Source organism: Camponotus vicinus, unplaced genomic scaffold, assembly GCF_025532165.1.
Source record: "Camponotus vicinus isolate PSW18456_S1 unplaced genomic scaffold, iyCamVici1.0 SCAF_5, whole genome shotgun sequence".
In the NCBI taxonomy this organism is placed as follows: Eukaryota; Metazoa; Arthropoda; class Insecta; order Hymenoptera; family Formicidae; genus Camponotus; species Camponotus vicinus.
In genome coordinates this window covers 14,085,631-14,111,311 of record NW_028141977.1, presented here as the reverse complement: position 1 = coordinate 14,111,311, position 25,681 = coordinate 14,085,631, and the positions used below count along the sequence as shown (strand labels likewise).

General features: G+C 29.6%; 7 protein-coding genes across 22 annotated transcripts in view; 4 read left to right on the top strand and 3 right to left on the bottom strand.

Annotated features, from left to right (window-relative positions):
* Positions 1-1,485: 1,485 nt before the first annotated feature.
* LOC145972433 (THAP domain-containing protein 3-like) lies at positions 1,486-2,599 on the top strand. Of its 2 annotated transcripts, XM_083101034.1 has the most exons (4): positions 1,486-1,856; positions 1,931-2,130; positions 2,240-2,454; positions 2,529-2,599. In XM_083101034.1, the coding sequence occupies exons 1-4, from the start codon at positions 1,789-1,791 to the stop codon at positions 2,538-2,540; spliced, it is 495 nt and encodes a 164-aa protein (XP_082957160.1). In that variant the 5' UTR covers positions 1,486-1,788; the 3' UTR covers positions 2,541-2,599. The 2 variants fall into 2 exon arrangements, with proteins under 2 accessions (XP_082957160.1, XP_082957159.1); XM_083101033.1 differs by having other exon boundaries at positions 2,240-2,599.
* A 487-nt stretch (positions 2,600-3,086) lies between these two features.
* On the top strand, positions 3,087-4,734 carry Pomp (proteasome maturation protein). The gene is made up of 5 exons (XM_083101035.1): positions 3,087-3,245; positions 3,639-3,739; positions 4,009-4,069; positions 4,149-4,324; positions 4,409-4,734. The coding sequence occupies exons 1-5, from the start codon at positions 3,243-3,245 to the stop codon at positions 4,494-4,496; spliced, it is 429 nt and encodes a 142-aa protein (XP_082957161.1). The 5' UTR covers positions 3,087-3,242; the 3' UTR covers positions 4,497-4,734.
* A 107-nt stretch (positions 4,735-4,841) lies between these two features.
* Positions 4,842-6,779, top strand: LOC145972431 (betaine-homocysteine S-methyltransferase-like). Of its 2 annotated transcripts, none has more exons than XM_083101030.1 (2): positions 4,842-4,986; positions 5,376-6,779. In XM_083101030.1, exon 2 carries the CDS (start codon positions 5,442-5,444, stop codon positions 6,420-6,422), a length of 981 nt encoding a protein of 326 aa, XP_082957156.1. In that variant the 5' UTR covers positions 4,842-4,986; positions 5,376-5,441; the 3' UTR covers positions 6,423-6,779. The 2 variants fall into 2 exon arrangements, with proteins under 2 accessions (XP_082957156.1, XP_082957157.1); XM_083101031.1 differs by having other exon boundaries at positions 4,842-6,145; positions 6,220-6,307.
* A 118-nt stretch (positions 6,780-6,897) lies between these two features.
* Positions 6,898-8,814, top strand: LOC145971991 (betaine-homocysteine S-methyltransferase). Its single transcript, XM_083100142.1, has 2 exons — positions 6,898-7,062; positions 7,488-8,814. Exon 2 carries the CDS (start codon positions 7,627-7,629, stop codon positions 8,590-8,592), a length of 966 nt encoding a protein of 321 aa, XP_082956268.1. The 5' UTR covers positions 6,898-7,062; positions 7,488-7,626; the 3' UTR covers positions 8,593-8,814.
* Positions 8,815-9,455: 641 nt separating this feature from the next.
* On the bottom strand, positions 9,456-15,532 carry Leurs (Leucyl-tRNA synthetase). The gene is made up of 16 exons (XM_083099448.1): positions 15,374-15,532; positions 14,089-14,304; positions 13,721-13,984; positions 13,487-13,648; positions 13,153-13,391; positions 12,840-13,065; positions 12,548-12,766; positions 12,001-12,454; positions 11,798-11,933; positions 11,456-11,726; positions 11,122-11,375; positions 10,804-11,047; positions 10,476-10,724; positions 10,188-10,403; positions 9,868-10,099; positions 9,456-9,794 (listed from the first exon to the last, which is right to left on the bottom strand). Exons 1-16 carry the CDS (start codon positions 15,374-15,376, stop codon positions 9,577-9,579), a joined length of 3,603 nt encoding a protein of 1,200 aa, XP_082955574.1. The 5' UTR covers positions 15,377-15,532; the 3' UTR covers positions 9,456-9,576.
* Positions 15,533-16,003: 471 nt separating this feature from the next.
* On the bottom strand, positions 16,004-19,267 carry Argrs (arginine--tRNA ligase-like protein). Its single transcript, XM_083099449.1, has 8 exons — positions 19,121-19,267; positions 18,839-18,997; positions 18,512-18,737; positions 17,936-18,360; positions 17,685-17,826; positions 17,338-17,600; positions 17,058-17,250; positions 16,004-16,980 (listed from the first exon to the last, which is right to left on the bottom strand). Exons 1-8 carry the CDS (start codon positions 19,166-19,168, stop codon positions 16,406-16,408), a joined length of 2,031 nt encoding a protein of 676 aa, XP_082955575.1. The 5' UTR covers positions 19,169-19,267; the 3' UTR covers positions 16,004-16,405.
* A 1,192-nt stretch (positions 19,268-20,459) lies between these two features.
* Positions 20,460-25,681, bottom strand: part of Scalloped (TEA domain transcription factor 1 homolog scalloped) — a 157,810-nt gene continuing 152,588 nt past the window's right edge. For all 14 annotated transcript variants that reach the window (XM_083098934.1, XM_083098939.1, XM_083098946.1 and 11 more), the window contains one exon: positions 20,460-25,449. In XM_083098934.1, coding sequence (XP_082955060.1) covers positions 25,336-25,449 — 114 coding nt within the window. In that variant the 3' untranslated portion in view covers positions 20,460-25,335. The remainder of the gene's footprint in view (positions 25,450-25,681) is intronic.

Sequence of the window (25,681 nt, the reverse complement as noted above, 5' to 3'; positions counted from 1 at the left end):
CACGGAATGACCATTGGTTACAATTATAATAGACACAATTATTACACCACTAACGAGACACTATTAAACTGACCAATGGTTTTACAAAATTTAACGGGGCTGAAAAGAAACGTGTTGCGCGCTATTGTAGATAAAAAGATATTTATATTCGATAATAAAATAGTGACTTGATAAATAAAAATTTATCTTGTTATTTTAAGGCAGTTATATAAAAGATCTATATACTTTTAATTATAAAACAATAGTTAGATAAGCTTCAAATAATTTTCTCATAATTTAAATAATTCGTATTTTCAATGCAGTCGGTAAAAAATGGCCGATAATATTATCATTTTTCTATCTTCGAGTTTATCAAACCGAATTAATCGAAAACTTGGTCAATCATGAAAATTTACTCAGGGTTAGTGATCTTTAATAATATCTCTTCGGTGGCTATACCACAGACTTCTATATATATACTAGACTGCTAACTCCTTATATATAAGACGGCTTCGATTTTATGTACAAATCACAGATAGGTATATAAAGGTATTCTATTCTGCGCATGCGCTCTGCGATAACGCATGTTTATATGTATATACATACGCAAGCTAGGTAAGTATATGATATATATCTATATCGATGGTATCTGCGCATGTGCAGAATAAGTCACGTTAGTACATAAAATGTGAGGACATTTTATATAAGCAAAATATGGGGAGTTAGCAGTCTAGTTATATTAGAAGTCTGTGGGCTATACCCTTGAAAAGAACCTGGATATTTTGAAATTAGAAATTCCCTATTTAATAGCCAATGGCCGCATTCAGCGGACTCAACAGTTGGGCAACATTACTAGACTTTCCGATGTAATTCGACGCTGATTGGTCGGACCTGAAAGTAGAAACCAATCATGTTCGACTGCTACTTAGTGGTTGAGTCCGCTGAATGCGGCCAATCAGGATGTCTAACAAGCTTGTCTTATGAAAAATGTAATATAGGCTGCGGTCAAGACCATTGACCTAAGAAGATATGGATGGAGTCTAGAGCCAGGGCAGTGTGAAATTTGCGGTAAGGGGGGTGTATAGCTCTGTCTCTTTCCAAAAGCAACCTTCGGGTGTTTCCATCGCATATCCGATAATTCCCGAAAGATTATATATCCCATTAGCTAACTTTCGAATAAAAATACAGAATTGTAAATATTGCGAATATGTAAATAAATGTAAAATAAAATGTAATAATATGTAAAATATGTATGTAAATAATATGCAAATAAATATACTGATAAAAAATACGTCGATGTTTGCTTTATATTTAGCGTCTACAAGGAGTTATGACACATATACTGTACAAGTACGCAATGCGCACTTCGGATATCTTCGGTTGCATTCGTTACAAAGCCGAAGTTTGCTTTTGGAAAGAGACAGAGCTATACATCTCCCTTACCGCAAATTTCACAGCCCCCTCGGCCATATGAGCGCTTTAGACTCCATCCATATCTTCTTAAGTCCATGGTCAAGACTGCATGTTGAATGCTTTGAAACCTTAGACCATATAGAAATGGACTGCGCATTGCCTTTGTTCTGGCTGTTGCCGAGTTGGGGGAAAGAGAAAGAGATATAAAACCTGTGTGTGTGACAAGGAAGAGACTAGGCCTTAAGACCCTCAGTTGCCAAATGCTGTGTTGTCACGTTGTGAATATACTCTGTTCGAAGTAACTCTGGACATTGTGTTGACATATAGTTATTATTACGTAGTGAAAATACACGTAGTGAAAATAAAACTGTAATTTGAAAAAGTGATTCGAGTAATATGACGAAGTATTGTTGGGCTCCCAAGTGTAAGGAAAATTGGAAGAGTGAAACAGTATCATTCCACTCGTATGTATCTTCGATAGTAAATGACACTTTAGAGGTTAATTTGGTTTTTAATTCTGTTGTTAATATTTTTATAGGTTTCCTAAAAACTTATATCAACGACAACTCTGGATTAAAGCGACAGGTCGTTCGGATGAACCAAGGAAAACTTTAGTTCTCTGTTCCAAACATTTTAGGCCAACAGATTTTGATCGCACAGCAAAAAGAATCAGATTAAAAGATAATGTTATTCCACAATTTGAGAATATACCGGAGGAACAGCCAAATAATTTAGCAGGTTAGTGATTACGTTTGAGTTTAAATAGGTCATTATTATAATTTTCAAATAATTTATATCATTTTAATTACTTTACTAACTTTTTGATTTCTTTTATCAAATCAAACAGCAAATGCTGCAGAGGCCACTCCTCTACCACCAAAACCTATGCACTTGGAAGATGCGGAAGATACCAAGCGAAGTGTTGTCTCCAAAAAAAGAAAGGCAATCAAATGGCAACCAAAGCATATAACACAGGTCACATTTGAACATTTATCATCACCTGCAAATCGAGTTAGATACTGGTCACAAGCAATACGGGAAATAACAATGCTTCGGAAAAAAGTAAAAATTTTACAGGAATACAATCGACGATATGTTAAACGAATCAACAACTTTAAATGTATTTACTATATTAGATGATCACATAAAGGAGCAAGAACCATTATCCGATCACAAATATGAATTTATAAAATTAATATTATCAATATATTTTAATATCAGGATACATCATGCAACTACTGAAGCAAGTCAACCTATCAAACGCATTCGCAAACAGAAATTAAAGGAAACTTTATTCAAACACCAATAATATAATTTGAGCCACAAAATATTTTTTATTATTGAAATATTTTTATTATTTAAGTTTTTAAGTATTTTTAAGTTTTTATATTTTATGAATTTTATATTTTATATTTTCAGTTTGTTTTGCGAAATAAGAAATTTTCTTGAGAAATTAAAAAAATCCTTTTCATAATTTGTATAAAACTCTCCATAACCTGTCATATTGTTATATATATACATTTACGATACGAGTTAGCGCGAATAGGGTATGTTTTATTGTATATATCACTTAGATTGCTGTCCTTGTCTATCAACTCGCCAGCAGTCCCCACCACTAAAGCGGCGTCTACAATGAGATTTTAAGGAGACTTAAGGCGTAAGCTTAAGAAATTGACCAATCACAGTCGAGTATTCTCTTAATACTTCCCGTTCGGGAAATACACTTTTAACGTTATAAATGTGCCTTAATATTTAGTGCTCGCAGATTCGTGACTACTTGTAGTGGGTCTTTCTTTTTTTCAAATCATTTCGCCAGTTTCTTGTCGTGCGTGAATTTTCCGAGCGATAAAATGGTAATAATTGATATTCTTTACATGATGTGTTTATGGCACATAAATAAGTTATCAGTGTTAAAATTATTTTGTATAATTCGTTACATGAATTTATATGATTACGTTTGTGAGGTTATGAGTTGACAATGACAGTCAACTTTGATTGTCCCATTTAAATTTTATTATTGAATAATGCAGTAAATAATTATAAAATAAATAATTAATAGTGTCACGTATAATCAAGAATAAATCATACTTGTATATATTATATAAAAATAGTTTATTATTATATAGTTCCAAGTCTTCTAACCACCAAAATTATCACCAAAATTTGAATTTTTTTCTAATTCTGTCACATTGAGAAAGTTTACTTGACATATAAAAAACTTATTTTAATTATAATTATTATTTTAGAGTTTCGGCTTGCCATCAATCATACCTAAGTCTACTGTACCTGAGCAATTTGACATTAAAGGTGGAACTAGTTATGATGTACCCAATCCTATGATATCAGGGTATGAGAGTACATTATTACTAAAATTAATTGATAAGTGAAATTATTAAAAAATGAATATATCTTTAATTATATGTTTTTTTTAAAGAGTAATTAGCAAAAAATATATATGTAATAAAGATAATTAGAATTCAAAACTTGTGTAGTATAAATACTTTTTAAACTTATATAGTATAAATATTCTTTTTTCTATAAAAATAGCTTGAATAATTTATTTGGTTGTTTCTAGTCTGTTTTCTATAGTTAGTAATATTATTTTTATTTATTTAGTTTATCAGCAACTAGACAGAGCATTGGTTACACACATCCTTTGGAAGCTTCAGAAAGAAATGTAAGATTTTTTATTATATTTCATTAATACTAGATATAACTTTGGAACATTAAATTATAATTTGTATTATTTATTTCAGTATGTAAAAAATCAAGATCGCATGAACATGATACTACTTAGAAATACACAAGGATTACATGCACCATTGCGCATAGCGATGGAATTGAAAGCCACTGAAAAGATTGGAAGACTTCCGTTCTTATCATCATCTAACATGATGCGGGATGTTTTGCTTGGACGAGATCAAGATATAGGGTAAAACATTTATAATAATTATTTTTCCACTAATATATTAATTTATATATTACACAATTTTTGTTCATCTATTGTTATTTTTAGATTTGAAGATATTTTCAATACCCCAGAATTCAGAGAACAAATGGGACAGCCACACGCTGTTGTAGAAAATCATCTTGGAATATTATAAAAATTAAGTATGCAAAAATTGCATTTTTTAATTTAAAATGCAAATCAATATAGAATAAATAAGAGTTATTAATAAACTTTAGTTTTTATAAGTTAAATATATATCTTTTCTCTTTCTGGAAAATTCAATAATTAAATGCAAAAAATTTTATAAAACTTAATACATTGATATTATATATGTATCTATCAAAAATGATGTTTGAAAAAAAGTAAACAAATAAAATGTATAACAGTGAAAAGTGTATTTTTTAATTATTTTATTGATCTATTAATAGATCAAAATCAATGTAGTCTATATTTTGACGATTCTACTTTCGAAGGAGCGCTTTGTCAACTCGACATAACATGACGCATCACGATATCTCGAAAGTTTTGATGTGTGATCCAAAATGGCTACAATGTGGGAGTTAATTAAGCAATAAAAAACAAATTCGATTGTTAGTGCAAGTGTTTCCTAATTGTTTATATTATTTGGCAACGGACTGTATCAAGTAAGAAAATTATTTTCTTCTATGACAGTATTGTCTGCGATAAAAGGCGAAAGAAGAAACGTATTCGTTCTAATTAAGCTTAACTAAAAAGCTAAGCTAACCTTAAATTATCGAAACTAATATTTATGTGTTAAAAAAGCATAAAAAATAAAATCGGTTGACAGCACGTTAAATTTTATTATTAAGAAAAAAGCATTATCAGGTGTGTGTCAGTGTCCGGCCTGACGAAATTAGGTAGTCTAAATCTGCTTGTCAAGATAGTGGCCTTGGCCAAGAAGATCGTGAATGTTTATATTGAAAGAGCGGACAATCCGAGGATTAACCGGAGAATATTTGAAAGCGAGATAAATCACTTACTGACCTGAAAATCAATAATTTTCTCTTCTCAGAACGAACTCGAAAAAAACGCGATCAACGTCGAGTGAACACTGGATCGCCGGCCGGTATCGCCGACAATGACAACAACCATAAAAATTCTGGATGGTGGCTTTTCCGGGCAACTGTCACGTCATGTAGGCGCGAAGATCGACGGTGATCCGTTGTGGACGGCACGATTCCTCGCGACCGATCCCGACGCTGTGTACGCTACGCACTTAGACTTTTTGCATGCCGGCGTCGATATTATCGAGACCAATACTTATCAGGCGTCCGTACCTGGCCTAATGAGGTATTTGAACGTGAACGAACACGAGAGTTTGACTCTGCTTGCCAAGGCTGTGGACCTTGCCAAGAAGGCTGTAGACGTTTATATACGAGAAGCGGATAATCTTCAGAAACCACATAATGATACAAGACCCATGATAGCTGGTTCCTGTGGTCCTTATGGAGCTTATCTGCACGACTCCTCGGAATATACCGGTTTCTATGGGAAATCCATATCTCGACAGGAACTGATCGATTGGCACAGACCGCGCGTTCAAGCATTATTGGAGGCCGGTGTCGATTTATTGGCTCTAGAAACTATACCCTGCATCGAGGAAGCGGAAGCTCTGCTAGAGCTACTGCGAGAGTTTCCACATGCTCGTGCCTGGTTGTCATTCTCCTGTCGAGATGGTCAGCTGTTGGCGGACGGTAGCATCTTCCAAGAAGCAGCTGTGCGTTGTTACAGAGCTTCACCCTCGCAGATCGTTGCAGTTGGTGTTAATTGCATCGATCTGAGGTACGTGACTCCTCTGTTGAAGGGAATCAACGTCAACGGGAGTGCATCGTCGCAAGATTTTATTCCTCTGATAGTATATCCTAACAGAGGCGGTAGCTACTCCTCGATCGGCGGATGGACCGCAGTCCCGGATGATCATTCCTTGAATCTACCTATATCAGAATGGTTGGACATGGGAGTTCGTTACATTGGTGGTTGCTGCAAGATCTTCGCAGAAGATATAAAAGTGATTCGATCGGAAGTTGATCAATATTGCGCAAAAATCACAGCAGTGTGATTCGTTTGAAAGGAAGCTGATGTAATGATCTCTGAAACTGTATGATACACATTTTTACGAATATTACTTTAGGTATTAAAATCTCTCTCGCTACTGATTAAAGATAGCGCGCGCTTAATTAGCTGAAAATATGAAGTAAGTTTGAGAAGATTAAAGCTGATGAAATGTTTGTATGGCCAATGATCATTCTTAATATGAAAAGCCTGTGAATCGATGCAATTTGTTACAATCAATAATTGTTTATAATACATAAGTATAATATCTATACAATACTTTATACAGCTATATTTTTAATTTTTATATTAATATTTATACACAATATATATTTCTACTTGAAAAAAAATATAATATTAAAATAAATATAATCAGATATATATATATATATATATATATATATATATATATATATATATATTAAATAAAATTATTTATGTATTTAAAAAAATATAAAAAGATAAAATCATGTTTTTCTATGTCGCGTATTTTGTACAGAACATATTAATTTTTTTTATCTAATTGGAGAAAGTATCTTCATTCATAAAAATGTTTCAAAAATAAAACGTAATATTTACAGCTCCCTGGCACGTGAAGAGTATATTGATATGATGAAATATTTAATATGATGAAATGATCACTACAGGTAAACATTATTATCTTTCTTACTCATGTTCTCCCAATGATTGTTCAAAAAAGAACTTCATATCCTCCGTTATATTATCTTTGGATTGTGACCTTTTTTATAATAAATTTATATGAGGGGCTTTTTATCACGACTTATTCGACAAAGAGGGCAAACATTTGCGTGGATTGTCAGATAATATTTTATCGTCGCAGAATATCTCTTCTTCTCGTATTGTGCTGACTTTTCTCTCAGTTTCTGCCAAATATATATTTACCAATAAAATAATCATGTTACATCAGCGACAGATAAGCACGTGACAGATAAACATAGATGATCTAGAGCACATGCGCTATGCGGAAGATGCACAAGTCTTATCAATCATTTCTGTTTGTCTCTGTTGGTGACACGCACTTTGTCGATGATAAACTATCAAAATGTTGCAGCGATAACGGCAAGTCATCTTCGACACAAGCTTCGTGGCAATAAAGTCCGCACAAGTTGGGCCAGCATCTTACTTTGAAGCGCATCAATTGTACGATTGACATTAACCGGGATTTCGAGATCAAATTTGAAGAAAAAATCATGAAGATAAAAGTGCTGGATGCTGGTTTCTCTACGCAATTGTCCACTCACGTAGGTGATAAAATCGATGGTGATCCTTTGTGGACCGCACGTTTCCTCGTAACCGACCCGAACGCTGTCTTTGCTACGCACTTAGACTTCTTGCGAGCCGGTGCCGACATTATATTGACCAACACGTATCAAGCTACAATTGATGGTTTTGTAAAATACTTGAATATGACAGAAGAAGAGAGTCTTCAGATAATTCGTAATGCTGTCGATTACGCTAAAGATGCTGTGAACGTTTATAGTAAAGAAATAGAGGACAACGCAAACATCGTGACGAACCGAAAACCGCTGATCGCTGGATCTTGTGGACCTTACGGTGCTTGTTTACACGATGGCTCGGAGTACACTGGTTCGTATTGCCCAAATGTATCGCGACAATTTTTGATCGATTGGCATAGGCCTCGTATACGCACATTGATAGAGAAAGGCGTAGATCTATTGGCGATAGAAACAATACCTTGCGTTCGCGAGGCAGAAGCAATAATTGATTTACTCAAGGAATTTCCGGATACATACGCATGGTTGACCTTCTCCTGTAGAGATGACGGGAAGAGTATAGCGGATGGCAGCAACTTTCAGAAGATCGCCATGAGATGTTACAAGAAAGCACTTCCAGGACAACTATTAGCGATCGGCATTAATTGTATCTCCCCACAGTACGTTACTACCTTGTTAAAAGGCATTAATCGAAGCACGGACGATTTTATACCATTAGTGGTGTATCCTAACAGTGGAGAAAAATACATAGTATCTGAGGGATGGAAGAAGGAAGGAGAGGCTCCATCTTTACACGAATTTATCGACGAATGGTTGGATCTTGGCGTTTGCTACATTGGTGGATGTTGTAGAACATATGCTACAGATATAAAAAAAATAAGATCCAAAGTGGATCAGCGGCAAGCACAGCATATAGAATGAATTTTACATTGAAAGTGCCTATTATGTGTTTTCCATGACAATAAATTAATGCACATTGTGCCATATCTTGTGAAGCAAACTGCTTTACATTTTGCTATATCATGATTTTTTATTTTGCATATAAAAAATAATAAATATAAATCGAGCATTATTAATCCCAAATATATAAAGTGTATTTTTACTCGTAATATTTTTTACTGATAATAAAATTATATACACAGATCTTGTGTAACTTTTCTTTTTTCTTAGATTATAAATATATAAGAATATAAAAGATATGTATTATAGGGACTTAATAATAATATACATTATTATTAAGGCTTAATTGCTTAGATCTTGAAAAATCAATATAAATCAATATAAGATCTAAATAGTATCTTGTTTTAGAGATTCTATTGTTTTTGATGATTTAATATTTTTTTAAAATATATAATATATAAAAAAATTTTTTTAAACATTTTTATAGACTAAATATACATATTATATGTAAATAATAATGCATATAAATTAAGAAAGAGGCAAAATATTAAAAAGAATATTTTGATGATGTAATGGAGAATGTAAAATTCTTGAATTGTAATATGCAATAGATTCAATTTACTTCTAATTATATATATGTCTAAACCAACAAATTTATAAATGAAATAATTTCAAAAGGCAAATGACACAAATAAATGGAAACATAGTGACACTAAATGTACAAATAAGATATAAAAAAAAATTGTAAATTTGTGAACACAAAAGATCTCATTTCGATATCTAAAGATTAATAAAATAGGAATTAAAAAAGATTTGTATTATAGGGGGATTAAGATATATTATTTTTTTCTTTTATGAATGCATAATAATTATTTCATTAAATATTGTTTTGTAAAATTATCAATAATACATTTTTCATTGCTTTATAAATAATTAATTGTATTCTTACATGACCAATATAATGAATAATGTAGCTTTTCATTACTGAAATCAAATCTACTGTATTTACTTTTCCAAAGATTTGTCCATATATATTAAATACTCGCCTATTGGGTATATATTATCTCCAATGCTGATTTCAATACTTTGCGTTTCTGCATTTACATTAAATATAGCATTAGACGGAATTTTAGTTTTTCCCTTCAAAATATTCTCTGGTCCTGGTTTACTTCTTGGACCCAAAATTGGATCATCATACCGATATAATACTATGGAAGCAGGATCTAAACATAAATATAATTAATATGAAATCTATGTAGCCAATTAACTTAAAATTATACAGAAATTGTTATATACCATTTATGTGCTTATGTTTTTTTACAATATACGATACGATATCTTCAGCTGTATCTGCTGCAAATGAAATATTCATAGATAGTTCAAATAAACCACTGTAAATTTGCGGATTATTCATGCGCATTAGAAGTACAGGCTTTGTAGAAAAACTCATGTATGGAGACCCTGGAGAACATCCTTCCTTTGTTTTTTCTGGAGCTTTGTCAGTATATTTTATGAAAATATGCTCGAGCTAACAGTAAATAAACGAGAATATAATAAATTAACATATAATATTAACATATAATAATTAAATTGAAATTTATACAACAATTTCATACCTCTAATGTCTTTTTAAGATAACTCTTGTTATTTTTAAGTACTTCAAATTCGTTAAATTCAAGTGTCAAATCTAGGGCACTAATACCGACAACTTTCATTTTTTCTTTTACAAATTGCGCGAATGGCATTACTTTTTTCATATATTTTTTCAATTCGTCTTTATTTCCTAGCTCTGTAACGAGTATTTTATTATCTGGTAATTCATTTCCATTTTTCTGTAATATAAGCAAAAATGTTAATGGACGAAAATTAATTATTGCATACTAAATAAAATATTATTAACTTACAAAATACATTTCTTTCATCGTCATAAGAACAATATTTTGCCAAGGTAGATAAGTCTTAGCTACCCATATAATTCCTTGCCTAGGTTTTTCTATGTCACCATTTTTCTTTGAAGACTTCTTTGATGTATTGTAATTTTTTAAAAGATTTCTGAATGTGTGAGCAGTATCCATTAAATATTGGGATGATTTTATTAGAATTTTATCTATTTTTCCCACAGCAGGCCATTTTTCATTGAATATGCTATGGGACTAATAAATCACATTTTTCACGATTATATTTCTATATAAAACAATATATAAATATTTATTTTAATATTGAACTTCTTACTTTTTCATTATTAAATACAAGTTTCCATATATGTTCACAAATATGTGGGCAAATAGGAGCTAACATAATTGTTTGAAGTTTTATATATTTCATAATAAGAGTATAATTATAATGTTCCATTTCACTTAATTGCCAGTATTTATCTTTTGCTGCTTGTAATTCAAAAAATCCTGTCTTTAATGCTTCCTTGTAAAGCATCTTTGAATAATTTTCACCAGTTTCCTTGATTTTTAAGTTCATTTCGCTGCATCAAATAAATGTATCACACATTTCACTTCTATCTAATAATAATAAAAGAAACATAAAAGTAAGAAATACCTTTCAAAAACTTTGTCATGGAAAGTATATGGTCCTTCATATCTAAAGTTCATTAGATCCTTCTTATTGCATATACTTGTGACCCAAGTAAGATAAGTATATAGTCTAAGAACTCCTGCATCAGCTGAATTTTCAACAAAATTGGCATCTTCTATTGAATCACCAGAATCAGCTAGACAAAGACGGGTTCCGTCAGCCGAGTATTTTTCTATAGCTTCAGCAAGTGTTAAAAAATTACCCTCTGACTTGGACATCTGTGTTAAAATATATCAATTAAAATTTTATATATAAAAAAATTTTAAGTATTTTAAGATTAATAATTATACATTATTACTTTTGTTGAATTTAGAAGTAGATGACCATTTGCCCTTATTCCTTTTGGCCATAATTCAGGTTGATTCGGCCATATTGCTGTATGGTTGTACAGAAAATATGTGAGATGATTCTGTATCAGATCTTTTCCTGATGCTCTCAAGTCTACTGGATACCAATATTGAAACTCGCGTCTCATATCATTTAGAATAGTTTTATCTATACTAGTCTCAGGGAAGTCAGCATCTTTGAAGAAGATATAATCCCATACTTCTGGAGTCATTTGATCGGCTCTGAAGAAAAACAATTAAATATTAATATGTAATTATAGATAAAACAATAATATACTTATAATTCTGCTCACTTTATTTTATGTTTAGTAAGTTTATCTCCTTTAAGGTTTGCTTGCAAATAATGTGCTATTGTATAGTATGCCATGTAAATAGTGGAATCTGATAAAGATTCGATTAACCAATTTTCATCCCATGGTAATTTGGTACCTAAAGATCCAAGAGTCAGAAGAATAGCTCTATCTACATGAAACAATTCTACAAATCATATATTTACCAAGCCCATATTTTCTAGAACATGCATATTCATGTAACCAGTCAAAACATCTAAGGAAATTCTTTCTAACTTCATCATGGAAAGTATCAAGATTCTTTAAAGCCTCAAGTGTTTTTTCCTTCCAATCTTCTTCTCCGTAATCTAAGTACCATTGATCACATAGAGCCACTACACATTCATCATTTGATCTCGAAATAATAGTTTTCTCTGGTTCATAATAGATTACTGCATCACTACTGTCAACTAATTCTTTTTGAATTAGTTTCTTAATATCTTGTACTTTCTTGCCTTTATATGGACCTACTAACATTACACCATCATAAAATCCTTTCAAATATGCTATCTCTTTTGCTTTCATGAGTTGGATTTTATCATTTTGAGATTGAATCTTGAACTGGTTGTATAATGTTACTGCTACTAAATTGCCCAATTCTGGAACTTCGATTATGGAAATCTAATACAATAAAAATACAAATAGTTTTATCAGGGAATATTACAAACTATAAATTCTTATTTATTATTCCCAATTAAGTAGTGCTATTCTTACTGGATCATATGGCAGCACCATTTCATTGGCGATTTTATACTTTTCTCTAAACGGCTGTTTCTTTTTCAGATCTACTAGTGCGGCATAATCATCGGGAGAATCACTGGGAACAGAAGTTACAATTCCAGTACCTTTGTCTTCTTTTATAGTCAACATAGGTAATGCATAGATCACCTTATTACTTGTGAGAGGGGATTCCAATGCTAATCCTAATAAGTCCTACAAATATAAACCTTTTATTTAAAAAACCTGAAAATATAATTAATATAACGCATAAATAAATAGATCGTACTTTGCCCGTGAATTTGTAAACAATATCTATCTTTCCCTCTTCTTTGAAGAAACCTTGATAGGACATATTTCTCGCCGCACGTTCTGTAGAAATAAATACATCCCCACATGCTAAATTATATGCTATATAATTAATGTCTGGATGTACCCAACAGTTTGTTTGACCATACATTGTCTCTGGTTTCATAGTTGCAGCTACGAGATAAACTAATTTATTACCAAAATCCCTGTAATAATATTTTTATTATATATTTGACAAGATTTAATACAAAACTTCAATAAATTATAGAATAATTTGATATAAAAAATATTACTTAATTTTTTGAGGATATAGCACTTTCATCTTAATCAATGTATATTCCTGAGGTCCAACACCTTCACCAGAAGATCTATCATGATCCATACATGGTTGGCCATCTTTTGGTGAATAAATAGTATACCTCTTTCCAAATTTGATTTTGTTTCTACATTTCAAATGATGAAACTGCCAGCGTATGAAAGAATCATAAAATGGATTCACATCTGTTGTAATGAATGACCTTCGCCAATCCACCTGTATAGAACATTCGAAAAATATAGAAAATGGAAATAGAAGAAAACCTAACATAAAGATAGTTATTTCATTTTTCTTTATCTTATTATTCTTACATGAAGGCCAAAAGATTTTATATCATCTATAGCATGCTGTGGGAAATAATCTAACCAATATGCAGTATCAACAAAATTTTTAATTTCCTCATCTTGTAAGCCAAGGGACTGCATAATTTTCCATTGATACGTTGCTGAACCTGCTTTAGCAACTGCTTTACTCTGAAATTAACACCAATTATATCTTTTTCAAAAAACATGTATTGTGACATTGTATTAAAATTCTCTTCTTACCTTTTTTCCTTTGCTTTTATTCTTTAACACAGCATCATCTATTTCTTCCACTATCTTTTCAGGAGATTCATTTTTAACTTTTAACACATCATTTATTTTTTCTTCTATCATGTTATTGTCTTCAGGAAATTTTGGTGGATAGCCATATAGCTCCATTTCTCTTTTGAGTTTATCAGCGCTTGTTTTAATAGGCATACCAGTGCAGTGAAAGCCAAAAGGAAATAATACTTTCTTTCCCAAGAAGCGATTGTATCGAATGGCAAACTAACAAATATATTTAATAGTTTTATTATACATATTTAAAGCAAATTAAAATAAAACTAAGTTAATATATAAAAATATGAAAAGAGAAAAATATAGAAATATACCTCACACTTTGATGCTGAGAAAGCATGACCCAGATGGAGACGTCCATTCATGTAAGGATATGGAAAGGTTGCAAAAAATTTTTCATCAGGTGACTGTTTAATTCCGACTGTACTCGTTTCATGCAAATTATGCTTTTCCCAATATGCTTGTACCTCTTTCTCAATGTTTTTAATGACAGTAACTTTAAATTGACATTTCTCTGCTTTCTTTTCTTCCTGGTGTATAAGATAGTACTTTTTTAGCAATTGATTTAATATTGACGCAATAGTATATACTATTATAATGAAGTAGATATATCAAATAACATAATTCTCTTATTTGTGACAATTTAGATTTAATTATATTAGGTGAACAAGTAAATTTTCTATTATTTTTTACAAAGTTCAATGTTTATTAACAAATTACAAATACAAAGTTTAATAAAAATAATCCTTATCATTTTTCAGTACTTTTATCTTTCAGGCAAGTTATAAATTCCAAATCAATAAGAAGTTTGCTCTTTACTTGCAATGAATTTATCAAATTATTTTATTTCTTTAACATTTCTAATTTTTCTGTCTGAAGAATATATCTAATGATATGGGTGGAACAAAATAGCCAAACCAAATTCTAATAATGTGTTCTGATCAATTTTGCACAAGGCCAAATATTATCGTGTGAAAACTAACTTAACTGATCAACGATTCTATTTTGTAAGGAATCATTTTCCTTTCAATTCCCTTTTCAATTCAAATGAAATAATTGATGATAGCAATTGATTTGCAATTACTATTTCATCACATCAAGTATAAGTTCATAAATCATATCTCTCTTGTTCGGCCTCATGTGGTGAAATTTCAAGGCACATTAATAGAATTTGATTCCAAGTTCTTTTGTCCCACTGGATATATTACTTTCATATTGTTATTTATTTCAATGGATGCAACAGGCCTTATCTAAAGAAAATTTAAAAATGTCAAAAAAAGAAATAAGAAAATAACTTGATGAATTCATCGCAAGTGAAGACTTCCTGTCGATTCAGAATTTATAACTTGTTTGAAAGATGGAAGAAAATACTGAAAAATGATGAGAATTACTTTTATACTTAAATTGTACATGTACAATTTGTTAATAAACAGTGAATTTCATAAAAAATAATAGAAACTTACTTATTTATACATCTAATAGATACCGGTGGACAGGTTAAGATACACATGTATTTGATAAATATTGATACAAATTGATACAAATGTATTAATATTTTGATAGCAAATTTCAATTTATTAATACAATTTCAATACTCACCATTTTAATCACATGTATGTGTTTTAAATAGAAATAATTAAATTTTTTTACATATGCCGTGTTACACAACGTGGAACATACGGACCGTTTATGCTTTTACAGACAGGCACTATCAATGAACAAACTATTCAATTCGAAATACTGAAAATACTGTATCATATATATCGATTTTCAAAATTATAGCCAAAAATATTTAGCGAAAATTAAAAATGTTATAATTATTGATATGAAATATGAAAAGTTAATAATGTAAATTTGCTAAAATATTTTTCAATATAAAAAAAATATGATGAAATAATTACAATGATGCAATATATGTGAACAATTTCTCTATTGCCAACACAAAGATATAGACATTTGATTGCTGAAGAATTTATATTGTATATGAATATTTTTTGAAATATAAAGATGTTTATTAGTTGATTTACACATATGTATATGTGAACAGTTTGAAATAAATATATATATTAACACATATAGAATATAAATTAAAATTCTAATTTACTAAATTTTTGTCAAAAATATATTAGTACAAGAAATAAAAATTACATAGAGTTAGTATATATTTAAAAGAAAGTAAAAATTTTAGTATATTAAAATCCTCTTCAAATCATATTTATAAAATTCGTATTAAATTTAAAAAAAGTTTTATATTTATTCTTTAAAAAATATTTTATAGTTGTATGTTTTATCTAATTAAAAATATATATTCACATGCGGTATTATTTTCATTTCTTTACATCATGTAATAGATTGTAAACTTAGAGCAATAAAATACTTTTCTAACAGTTACAGTTAAATAACATTATGTCATTATTTTTATTTATCCTCTACAAATAAAAAAAAAATAAAAATACGACAAAAGAAATAAAAAGCACATAAATATGAATCTTATTAAAATTATAATTAGACTTCAATAAATAAAAATAATTATTTTCATTTTTGGAAAAAAAAAGAAAAATACATTATATACTTTTCTTTTATACTTTATGTAATTAAAAAGTAAAAGTACGTATGATATTTAGTATCTCTTTACATTCGTGCAACAGGTTTTAAACCTAACAAAGTAAAGCACTTCTCCAAAACCATTGCCGTAGCTTCTGTGAGCAAAAGACGTCCTATATGTACTTTTACAATTTCACCAGCTTGATTCTTCTCTATACAATAGCATTTATCATAAAACTCTGTAAATGCACATGAAATCTCGTAACAAAATTCGCATAATGGATGCAAGTACATATCTTTACTAATGTCAAGAAGTAAATCAGGGAACTTTAGTAATACTTTGGCTAGTTTCCATTCTTTTTCGTGTTCCAATGAAATTGGAATATCACGCGCATGTTTCCGCAATTCGTCTTGCGTAATTTTCGCCATCCTGGCGATAGAACGAATTCGAGTTAGAGCATACAATATATATACGGCCGTATTGCCTTTATCTTCTAACATTTTGTCAAATGAAAATACATATTCATGATTTCTATTATGCAACAAATCAGCATATTTTATGCAACCATATGCCACAGATTCTTGAGCCGCTTTCAATTCTTCTTCTGACAATACTTTGTCGCGTTCTTTTTCTTTCAATTTTTGCAATGTCCTCTTTAAACCTAAACGAAATAACATGTAAAATAAAATAAAATAAAAAATAACGACAGTAAATTTGTAATAAAGACCGCTTCATTACCTTCATCTAATAACTCGATAAGTTTTACAGTGTCACCAGACCGTGTTTTAAATTTCTTCTTATCTTCACCTAAGACAACACCGAAACCAACATGATGCACCCTGTGGAAACTTTTTAAGATACCTGCTTTTTTAGCACAACTTTCTAACATTTGAAAATGCAAAGATTGGCCAGCGTCTGTCACATATATCAACTGTAAAATACATTCTGTTATAGAGAAATTTGTTGTCATTCGTAATGTTAACATATTTCACATTTATAGTATGAAATAAATACTTGCCCAATCTGCTCTTTCTTCCTCAATACGTTGTTTAATAGCAGCCATGTCTGATGTATCATATGTAAAACCACCATCAGATTTTACTATAATTAAAGGTATTCCAACACCATGTTTTTCTCCCCACATCACCTTTCGTCCATTATCTTCTTCTAGTAAATTTTTTGATTCTAATTCTTTGACTATTAATTCCATACGCTTTTGATAAAACGATTCACCTCTCTCTATTAATTTGATGTCTAGTCGAGTATACAGTTTCTCAAATTCTGTGTCAAATAGAAGAGTAATTATTTTAAATAATTTCTTCCATAATTATAAACAACTGAACAACTAATAAGAGCTCTACTTACCTTTTCTAGATACATCACATATCATTTTCCATGCTTTTGTTATATTGGGTTCAAAAGCCTGTAATTTAACGACGCATTCGTACGCACGTTTCTTGAATTCTTCATCCGAATCAAATCTAATTTTAGATTCTTTATAAAAGGCCTGTATACATATGTGTGTAAATATATAAATAATTGATATATTTGTTTATAAAATAATTGCCACATTATTGCTAAAAATATTATGCAGAATAATTTGATCATATAGTTACCTGAAGATCTTGAATTGCAGGAGTAACAGTTGAGTAATTGGGAAATTTATCTTGAAGATGTGCTATTAACATACCGAACTGCGTACCCCAGTCACCTATATGATTGAGTCTTAATACATCATGTCCTAAATATTCTAATAGCCTTGAAATACTGTCTCCAATTATAGTAGATCTTAAGTGTCCCACATGCATTTCTTTAGCAATGTTAGGACTGGAAAAATCCACAATTACTCTTTTCTTCTTGACATATGGTGGAAGAACCTCACCAATCTTTAACCAATTGCTTAAGACAAGTTGTCCAAAATCACGTTTTAAGTATATATTTATAAATCCCGCACCAGCTATTTCATATTTATCGACAAGAGGGGATTCTTCCAGCTTGGACATAATGTTGTTAGCAACATTACGTGGAATTACTTTATTACCTGTAATAATATATAATTATTTATATTATATATATATATATATATATATATATATATATATATATGTATGTGTGTGTGTGTGTGTGTGTGTGATAAACATAATTATTGTACATATTCATTATGTAAAATAAGATATTAAGAAAATTTTTACCAGAACTACTCAATTGTTGTGCTAAAGGCATAGCACTATTACATTGGTAATCCCCAAATTTGGGATTATTGATGGTAGTTACTATTACTGGTGGATTTAATACATCAGGATAAGCAGCAGTGATAGCCTTCCGAAAGATTTCACAAAGAGTATCATTTATACTGATTATATTGCTTTGAGATGTGTTAGACATTGCTGATGCCTTATTTCTTTCTGCTTCTATAGTCTAGCAAAATACAATTATTAAAAAACGAATATATTAGAAATAAAGTTTTAAATAGAAATTTTACAGTGATATGTAGAGTTTGGCTGCTGTTGAAAACCTACCCTTGTAAGTATTGCTATTCTGTGCTTCAGCTTGATATTCTCTTGTTGTAATTTCTCAAACTCTTCCTTATTTACATCGGGAACGGTCTGCGAAGTATTATTCGTGATATTTTGATGCAACCATTGAATTTGTTCCTTCAAATGAATTATCTCTTTTTCCTGCAATAACAGACATGTACATACATAAGTCGTATAACCTCGCAGCGCGCTGGGATCTGAACTAATTCGTAAATTTGTAACATAATAATAGAATATTAAAAATAAATCGATAAAAATATTTACCGCTGCGGTTGCTCGTTTATCAAACATTTCCCAATTCGGTACCGACATTGTTTCTTTAATTTTAATCGAGAAGCAACCACGTGCTGAGTTTAAACAGGTGCCGCTGCCACCTCACAAATCAAAAGAAAAACATGTGACATGTGGCAAAATGTACATTGAATAAACAATTTTTATAATTTTATTATAATTTTATTATTATTATGTATTTAATTGCTTGTTATTTTATGAAGATAATTCAGTCTTCGGATATCATTTGAATCAGATTCTTTAATCAATTTAAATTTTTATTATATACCAAAAAATCAAGATAAAAATCATTTTTTACTTCAACTTTCAATTTTTTCTATTACATATTAATTAACTTCAAATTAAAGTTTTATTAAAATCTTCCCGTATGCTGTTATTTGCTATTTATCTTCCTAAAGTTTTGTTCGCGAAATATTTTTCTCTTTCAATCGCTAAAGAAGTCAATTATTCTTTAATCTCAACGTTTTCTAGTCTTAATAAAAAAGATATTGATTCTAAATTAATCAAAGAATCTGTAAATTAAAAAATATGATGTATAATTTTCTTTTAAACATAGATATTTAAGAAATTCTGCATATAAAAAATGTAATTATGTAACTATTCTAATTAATTTTAACAACAATTAATATTTAATTTAATTAAGAGATTTCAAGAGATATATAAAAATATTATTCAATAGTAGAAGCTATTTATATATCTTCGGCAATATAATCTGATCTCTGAATAACATTGATTATTTTATTCGCTTTGCCTTTTTTGTATTATGCTTTGCTATTATTTCAAATTTCCCGCGGATAAATAAAAATGTACTCATGATTAATATAAAGAATGCGTTCGGAAATTCTATCCGTGAGTGGCATTCGGTTGACCAATCAGGGCAAGAGGGATAAAGAATTCTTTGTTTCGATTGGTCAATTGACACTCATACTACTTCATGGGTAATATCTGAACGCACCCTGAAATGATTTCATTCTACGTTGGCGCGCTATCTTGATAAATATAAAATAGTAGAGGTAAAGAGTAACGGAAAGCGGAAGCAGTTACTAGTAAAGCGAAGAAAATCGAGGGAGAAATTCAAGTGTATATAAACTTAAATTTCGGAAAATAAAGATACGTAAGTATGCAAAATATATAATTTTATGATATTTTAATATATATTTTCTTTACACATATAAAATAGCATAATATAACTATCATTGCAATTCATGATATTTGATTTTGAAATGAAAAGAAAAAGAGGGGGAAGGAAAATCTTACGTAAAGTATACAAAAAAGCGGCGATAAATAGTTAGGTTGTAAAAATACAATCTCGTTTTATATCAATCATTTATTTTCTCCATACAAATTATAAACATGTTTTTCAAATACTGTACATATATACTGAGTTCTATTATACTTTTAAACCTCTAATTTTAATGATATATCATTTTATTTATTTTCATTTACTCGTTAAAACAACTACTTTGATCCTCATTTCGTTTCATTTATGATAATATACAGGTAGATCTTATTTCCTTTTTTTCCCTCCAATATTCCTTCAATATTTTTTATTCATCTTTACGATCAAGCTCAATTCTTTGATATGGCAGTTCCAGGATATGAATAAATAGAAGAATTTCAAATTTAAAAGATGCAATTCCTCTAATTTGCCGAATTAGTTAACTAGCCAATTGTTGCATATTTGTTGCATTTAATACCTTCATAGAGATAAAAGAAATGAATTTAATAAGAGAAATATGCAGTTTAAATATAGTTAGTTTTGTTTTTTCATTATATTTATCAACAAAAATGTTAAGAAACATAAAATAATTAGTTATAAATTGTTAAACACATACAATTTACTCATCCATATAATCATCATATAATCATATAATCATCATATAATTTTTTTATTATATCGAAATTATGAAACAGAGTAAGAAATATTTTTTATATTTAAAATCAAATAATATTTAACGATATAAATATGAATAAATAAATAAATTATACAATTTAAGTAAATGTTTTGTTTCTTAACTTTTGTACATAAATATAGTTTATAAGATGCACATATAACACTTTGTAATTTTACATTTAACATTGATTCAGATAAACATAACAGAATTGAGATATGCCAATAAAAGAGTTGAAATTTATCTTATATCAAAATATCTGTAAAAATTCTATAGAAATGGTGATCTCTATGAAAATATTAATTTTTACATATTATTTCAAAATATGGAACTGGATTTGTAATGAGTTGCAAGCAAAAGTTCCTCTTTTGCAAGAGTACTTATTACAAAAATGTAACTGCTGGAACTTGAACAATTTCTTATGTGGTCTTTGTGTAAATATATACAAAGATATTTAACAAATTTGAATCAATCGATCGATCATATCGTATATATTGTGTACAGTGCGAGTTATCTCTTTTTCTTCTTTTTCTTAGTCTACTTCTGCATTTTGTATCTTTTTGTCGGGCCTCGATTTCCGATATCATCAATATAGAGTGAAAGAGTACTATTTTCTATCTTCACAGAAGACATAGATAAATATATATTTTCATAATCTTTTCTTATAAATGTAATTCGCTTACTTTAAAATTATTACGCGTAAATATCAATAATATTAGTGTCGGTGCTCCTTTTTTCAATTTCATTTTTGAATTTCCATATAAAATAAAAATTTATCAAATTCTTGTGAGTATCTTTCAAAGATATTACGCAATTTTGGAAATAACAACATTATTAAGCAATTCGATATGTAACCACGAGATGCTGCCTTGTTCATAGACATATAACATTGTGAAAACATTATTATGTTATATATGTTATATTTAATTGAAATGTCTAAAATCGTAAAATAAAAAACTATTTTTAATAGATATACTAAAACAAAGTATTGCAAAAAAAACATTCATGCAAAGCGTGATCGTGGTTACAATTTGAGTTTGATATGCAAGCGATTTTGCACAAAATCACAATTTATATTGTCAAAAGAATATAAGTAATAAAAAATGATATGAGATGAATTACTACTGGCTACTAGTGTTCATTTGAGAATAATATTATATTATATTAACGAATCACTCTCTCGAGAATCATACAAATGAATGTTTAAAGAGTAAAGAAAAAAGAGAGTTACTCTCTTACTTATTTTTTTTTCTTCTTATCTTTTTTTTTATTTTCGAGAGTTATTTCCAAATGAACACCAAGCTTATAAAAAAAAGAAAAAAAACGGTAACAATATGTAAAAGATATGTGAAAGCTGCCAGTTAAAAAAAAAACATTCATGTATCATTAAATATAAATTCTTTTCTACTCCAGTCAACCATATAGTAAATTCACTTTTCACCCCAAATAAAAAGCGACATATTTCTGACTAAAAGAGATCAAAATACATTGCCACTTGTTCCATAAAAGTTAATTAAAGTAAGAATACAGTAAATAATATTATCTTCTTAAAATATACACAATCTTTCCTTGCTTATATTTTACTGCTGGATAGGCAAGTTCTGTTTTGGGAACACACAACAGATCGGATTACAAAATAAGTAAAAATTTTCTGTGCATTTATACACATAATTATCTATATGAGAGATGCGATTAAATAAAGTCAACTGCAGGATATGGTCCTCTACTCATTTAAACAATTGCCACTGAATTCATGAAAAATCTCTGTATGTAAGTTCTCTATGGTCCATGTATGTGAGAGAAATGTATAAATTATATTATTAAGTACGAAATATTTTTGCACAGTAGGGCATTGTCTTATCAATGCTCTGTAAAAGTACTTTTAACTTACAGAGATTTACAGAGTTGTATTGAAATCAAACGACCGAATAATATATTGTAATTGAAATATCAACATTTTGTGCCACTATGACAATTACCGTGTATGCCTGTATTTGTATGTGTGTGTGTCTTATTACATTTTTCGAGATAGATTTCAATACACTCTTGGTAAAAAATGCCAAGGTCAGGTTTCAGAGAGATCTAAGTTCTTATCACATAACTATATCCCATGATGGTGGCCTATTCTTCTATCTGTAATCGATGTAATGATATATCGCTTGGTAAATGTGTAGTAGAAAGATAAAAACAAACAAAGTACTAAATAAGAAAAATCATTCATCAGTAAGAACTATAGAAAATGACCTTAAAATACAAAGTAAGGCGATTATAAGAAATACAAACACATCCCTCTAACCTAAGTGTCGCTGCCTAATAAGAATGGGTGGGTTAGCACATTAAAGTGCATTTTAAAAGATCGAATTTTAAAAATATATAAAAATGATTATCATTCTTTTTTTCCTATCGATCATTAATGATCATTGCAGTAAAAATTTTCACAATGATAATAAATCTTGTGTGTGAAAACAGTTTTGCAATAGAGCTTAAAGAAACAAATTGTTGATACACGATGTTTTGTTTTTCTTGTGTTTTTGATCGAATTCTGGTAAAATAAAACAATATAATTATAATGTAATTTACGGTACTTAAAAAGTCATAATGGCATATCTCTCGGTCTTCATTTCCTTTAAAACTTAGAAATCACTTAGATAACTTTATACACGCTCATTTATAACAATGTAAATCGTAATCATTGCATTAATATTTAACATATATATTCTTATACATAATATATGTATATCTGTGTGTGGATGTCTTGTCTCAGTTCTCTATCGTCTAATTTAATAATAAAACTATAATACTAAATCATGTTGGGGTACCATGCCTTTCCGAGATCAGAGTCTGTTTCTTCGTTTTCTTGCTCTTGTTGCATTGCTTATATCTCTTCACATAGTTTTATACCAAAATTTATTGTCGATTTTAACTTAATTTACTGTATCCCCTTTATTAAAATCTCGACGAATTCGCCGATTAAATGGATGATGTGTGATTACGCGATCATAAAATATATATGCGACATTTTTTTATATCTATTTTATTATAAAATTTATTACTGTGATATATCTTAAAGACATTGTCGCATTTGCAAGAATCTCTTCTTACAATATGTCACAAATACTTAGAGACTTAAGTTATTAAAAGTATAAACTTTGAATCAAACTCAAGCTCGGGCTGGCCAGTACTCTATTGTATGTGTGTGTGTATATATATATATGTGTATATAGTCCTCTTTAAGGAGTTTCAAGGAAAACGTTCGCAACATATTTTATCTATGTTATTTTACAGCATTATAAAAACACGAGAATTCTAGGAGATAAAAATGCGACTTTTGTAGCATTTAAAATATTTATAATACTTAGGTTTCTCACTTTTAATTAAATCTCTCAGCTTTAACTTTGTCCCTTAGCATTCACAACCGATTGTAAGCGATTGAGATATTGTTTGGTTTCTGATGAAAATCCATTTTTCAATAGAATTACATTTTTCATTGAATAATATTTAAACTTATAAAAACAATTAATATATTTATTATTAAAAATTCATATATGAATCGTCCACAGGCTAAAATGATTAACTTTACTTTTTGATTTTTTTTTAATTTTAATGTTAAAGCACTTGATTGATCAGTCAGTGCTTTTAGTGCAAGTGGAATTAATCACTTTAGTTTCTGAACGGCTCATATAATAGTCTGTGCAGACAAAATTATACTAATTATACCAATGATTTAATTCATCCAAATCGTATATGGGGGATATAAGATCTATTTATAACACTCATTAGTTGCCCAATATTTATACTTGTTTATAGAATAACTTTTCTAACACCATCGGTCGAATATTTTCCATAGAAACTCACCCAACTATGGACGCGAAAATATTTCTGTTTAAGTGTAAGCATGTTGTGTTATATCAATGTATTCACGCAATATATCGCGCGCACAATGTACAATCGAAATTTTCTATTCTACGTTTTTCTATTGCAAGTCTTTGTTTATCATGAATGAGTTGTTTCTCTTTAAGTTTTTCTCCCCTCTTACGCTGCTTTCCCATTACATTACATTACATTTGCGTTAGAATGAGAAAGCCAGTGAAAGATAGAGTGCATATTAGAATAAAAGAAATATTTGCTTTCAATTATTTTAGAATAGAGAAAATCGATTGAGATGTGTGTATACGTGTATGTATATATTTTCATTGTGTGTGTATATATATATATATATATACTTATGGATGATTTTTATGTGATGGTAGGCACTGATGGGGGTGGATGGCTGCATGGCGAGCAGGTTCAAGCAGGCTAGTCTTGGACCAATCTGTATATGTGATGCTGAGCACCGTGTTCAGACGTCGATACTTCGAACACGTATGCTGTGCACAATAATGTTTCCTGCGTATCCCTGTTCGTGACAACCTGAAAAGGTAAGAAATAAAAATGAGAAAAATATTGCCCTATCTATTTATTTTATAATTCTTATAATGCACAAATTTAATTCTGATTTTTTTTCTGTAAAACATTATATTTTATTTGGGGTTTAAAATCAAATATATATTATATTCGAAAATTATTAATAGAATACTCTTTGTATTTTAATTATAAAGAATTATAAGACTTGTAAAACCAAAAACGTTAATCTAAAATTAAT

Bases quoted from the DNA above. Each gene is read 5' to 3' on its own strand.
- LOC145972433 (XM_083101033.1), top strand. From the start codon at position 1,789: ATGACGAAGTATTGTTGGGCTCCCAAGTGTAAGGAAAATTGGAAGAGT. The intron at 1,857-1,930 runs GTATGTATCTTC...ATATTTTTATAG, and splicing joins GAAACAGTATCATTCCACTC to GTTTCCTAAAAACTTATATC. The intron at 2,131-2,239 runs GTTAGTGATTAC...CAAATCAAACAG, and splicing joins ACAGCCAAATAATTTAGCAG to CAAATGCTGCAGAGGCCACT.
- Pomp (XM_083101035.1), top strand. The intron at 3,740-4,008 runs GTATGAGAGTAC...TTATTTATTTAG, and splicing joins CCCAATCCTATGATATCAGG to TTTATCAGCAACTAGACAGA. The intron at 4,070-4,148 runs GTAAGATTTTTT...TATTTATTTCAG, and splicing joins TGGAAGCTTCAGAAAGAAAT to TATGTAAAAAATCAAGATCG.
- LOC145972431 (XM_083101030.1), top strand. From the start codon at position 5,442: ATGACAACAACCATAAAAATTCTGGATGGTGGCTTTTCCGGGCAACTG.
- LOC145971991 (XM_083100142.1), top strand. From the start codon at position 7,627: ATGAAGATAAAAGTGCTGGATGCTGGTTTCTCTACGCAATTGTCCACT.
- Leurs (XM_083099448.1), bottom strand. The intron at 11,727-11,797 runs GTGAGCAGAATT...GTTTTTCTTCAG, and splicing joins CTTACTAAACATAAAATAAA to AGCCGATCAAATGACTCCAG. The intron at 10,404-10,475 runs GTAAGTTAATAA...CTTATATTACAG, and splicing joins CGATGAAAGAAATGTATTTT to AAAAATGGAAATGAATTACC.
- Argrs (XM_083099449.1), bottom strand. From the start codon at position 19,168: ATGTCGGTACCGAATTGGGAAATGTTTGATAAACGAGCAACCGCAGCG. The intron at 18,738-18,838 runs GTAGGTTTTCAA...GTATTTTGCTAG, and splicing joins GAATAGCAATACTTACAAGG to ACTATAGAAGCAGAAAGAAA. The intron at 16,981-17,057 runs GTAATGAAGCGG...TATTTCGTTTAG, and splicing joins TATCGAGTTATTAGATGAAG to GTTTAAAGAGGACATTGCAA.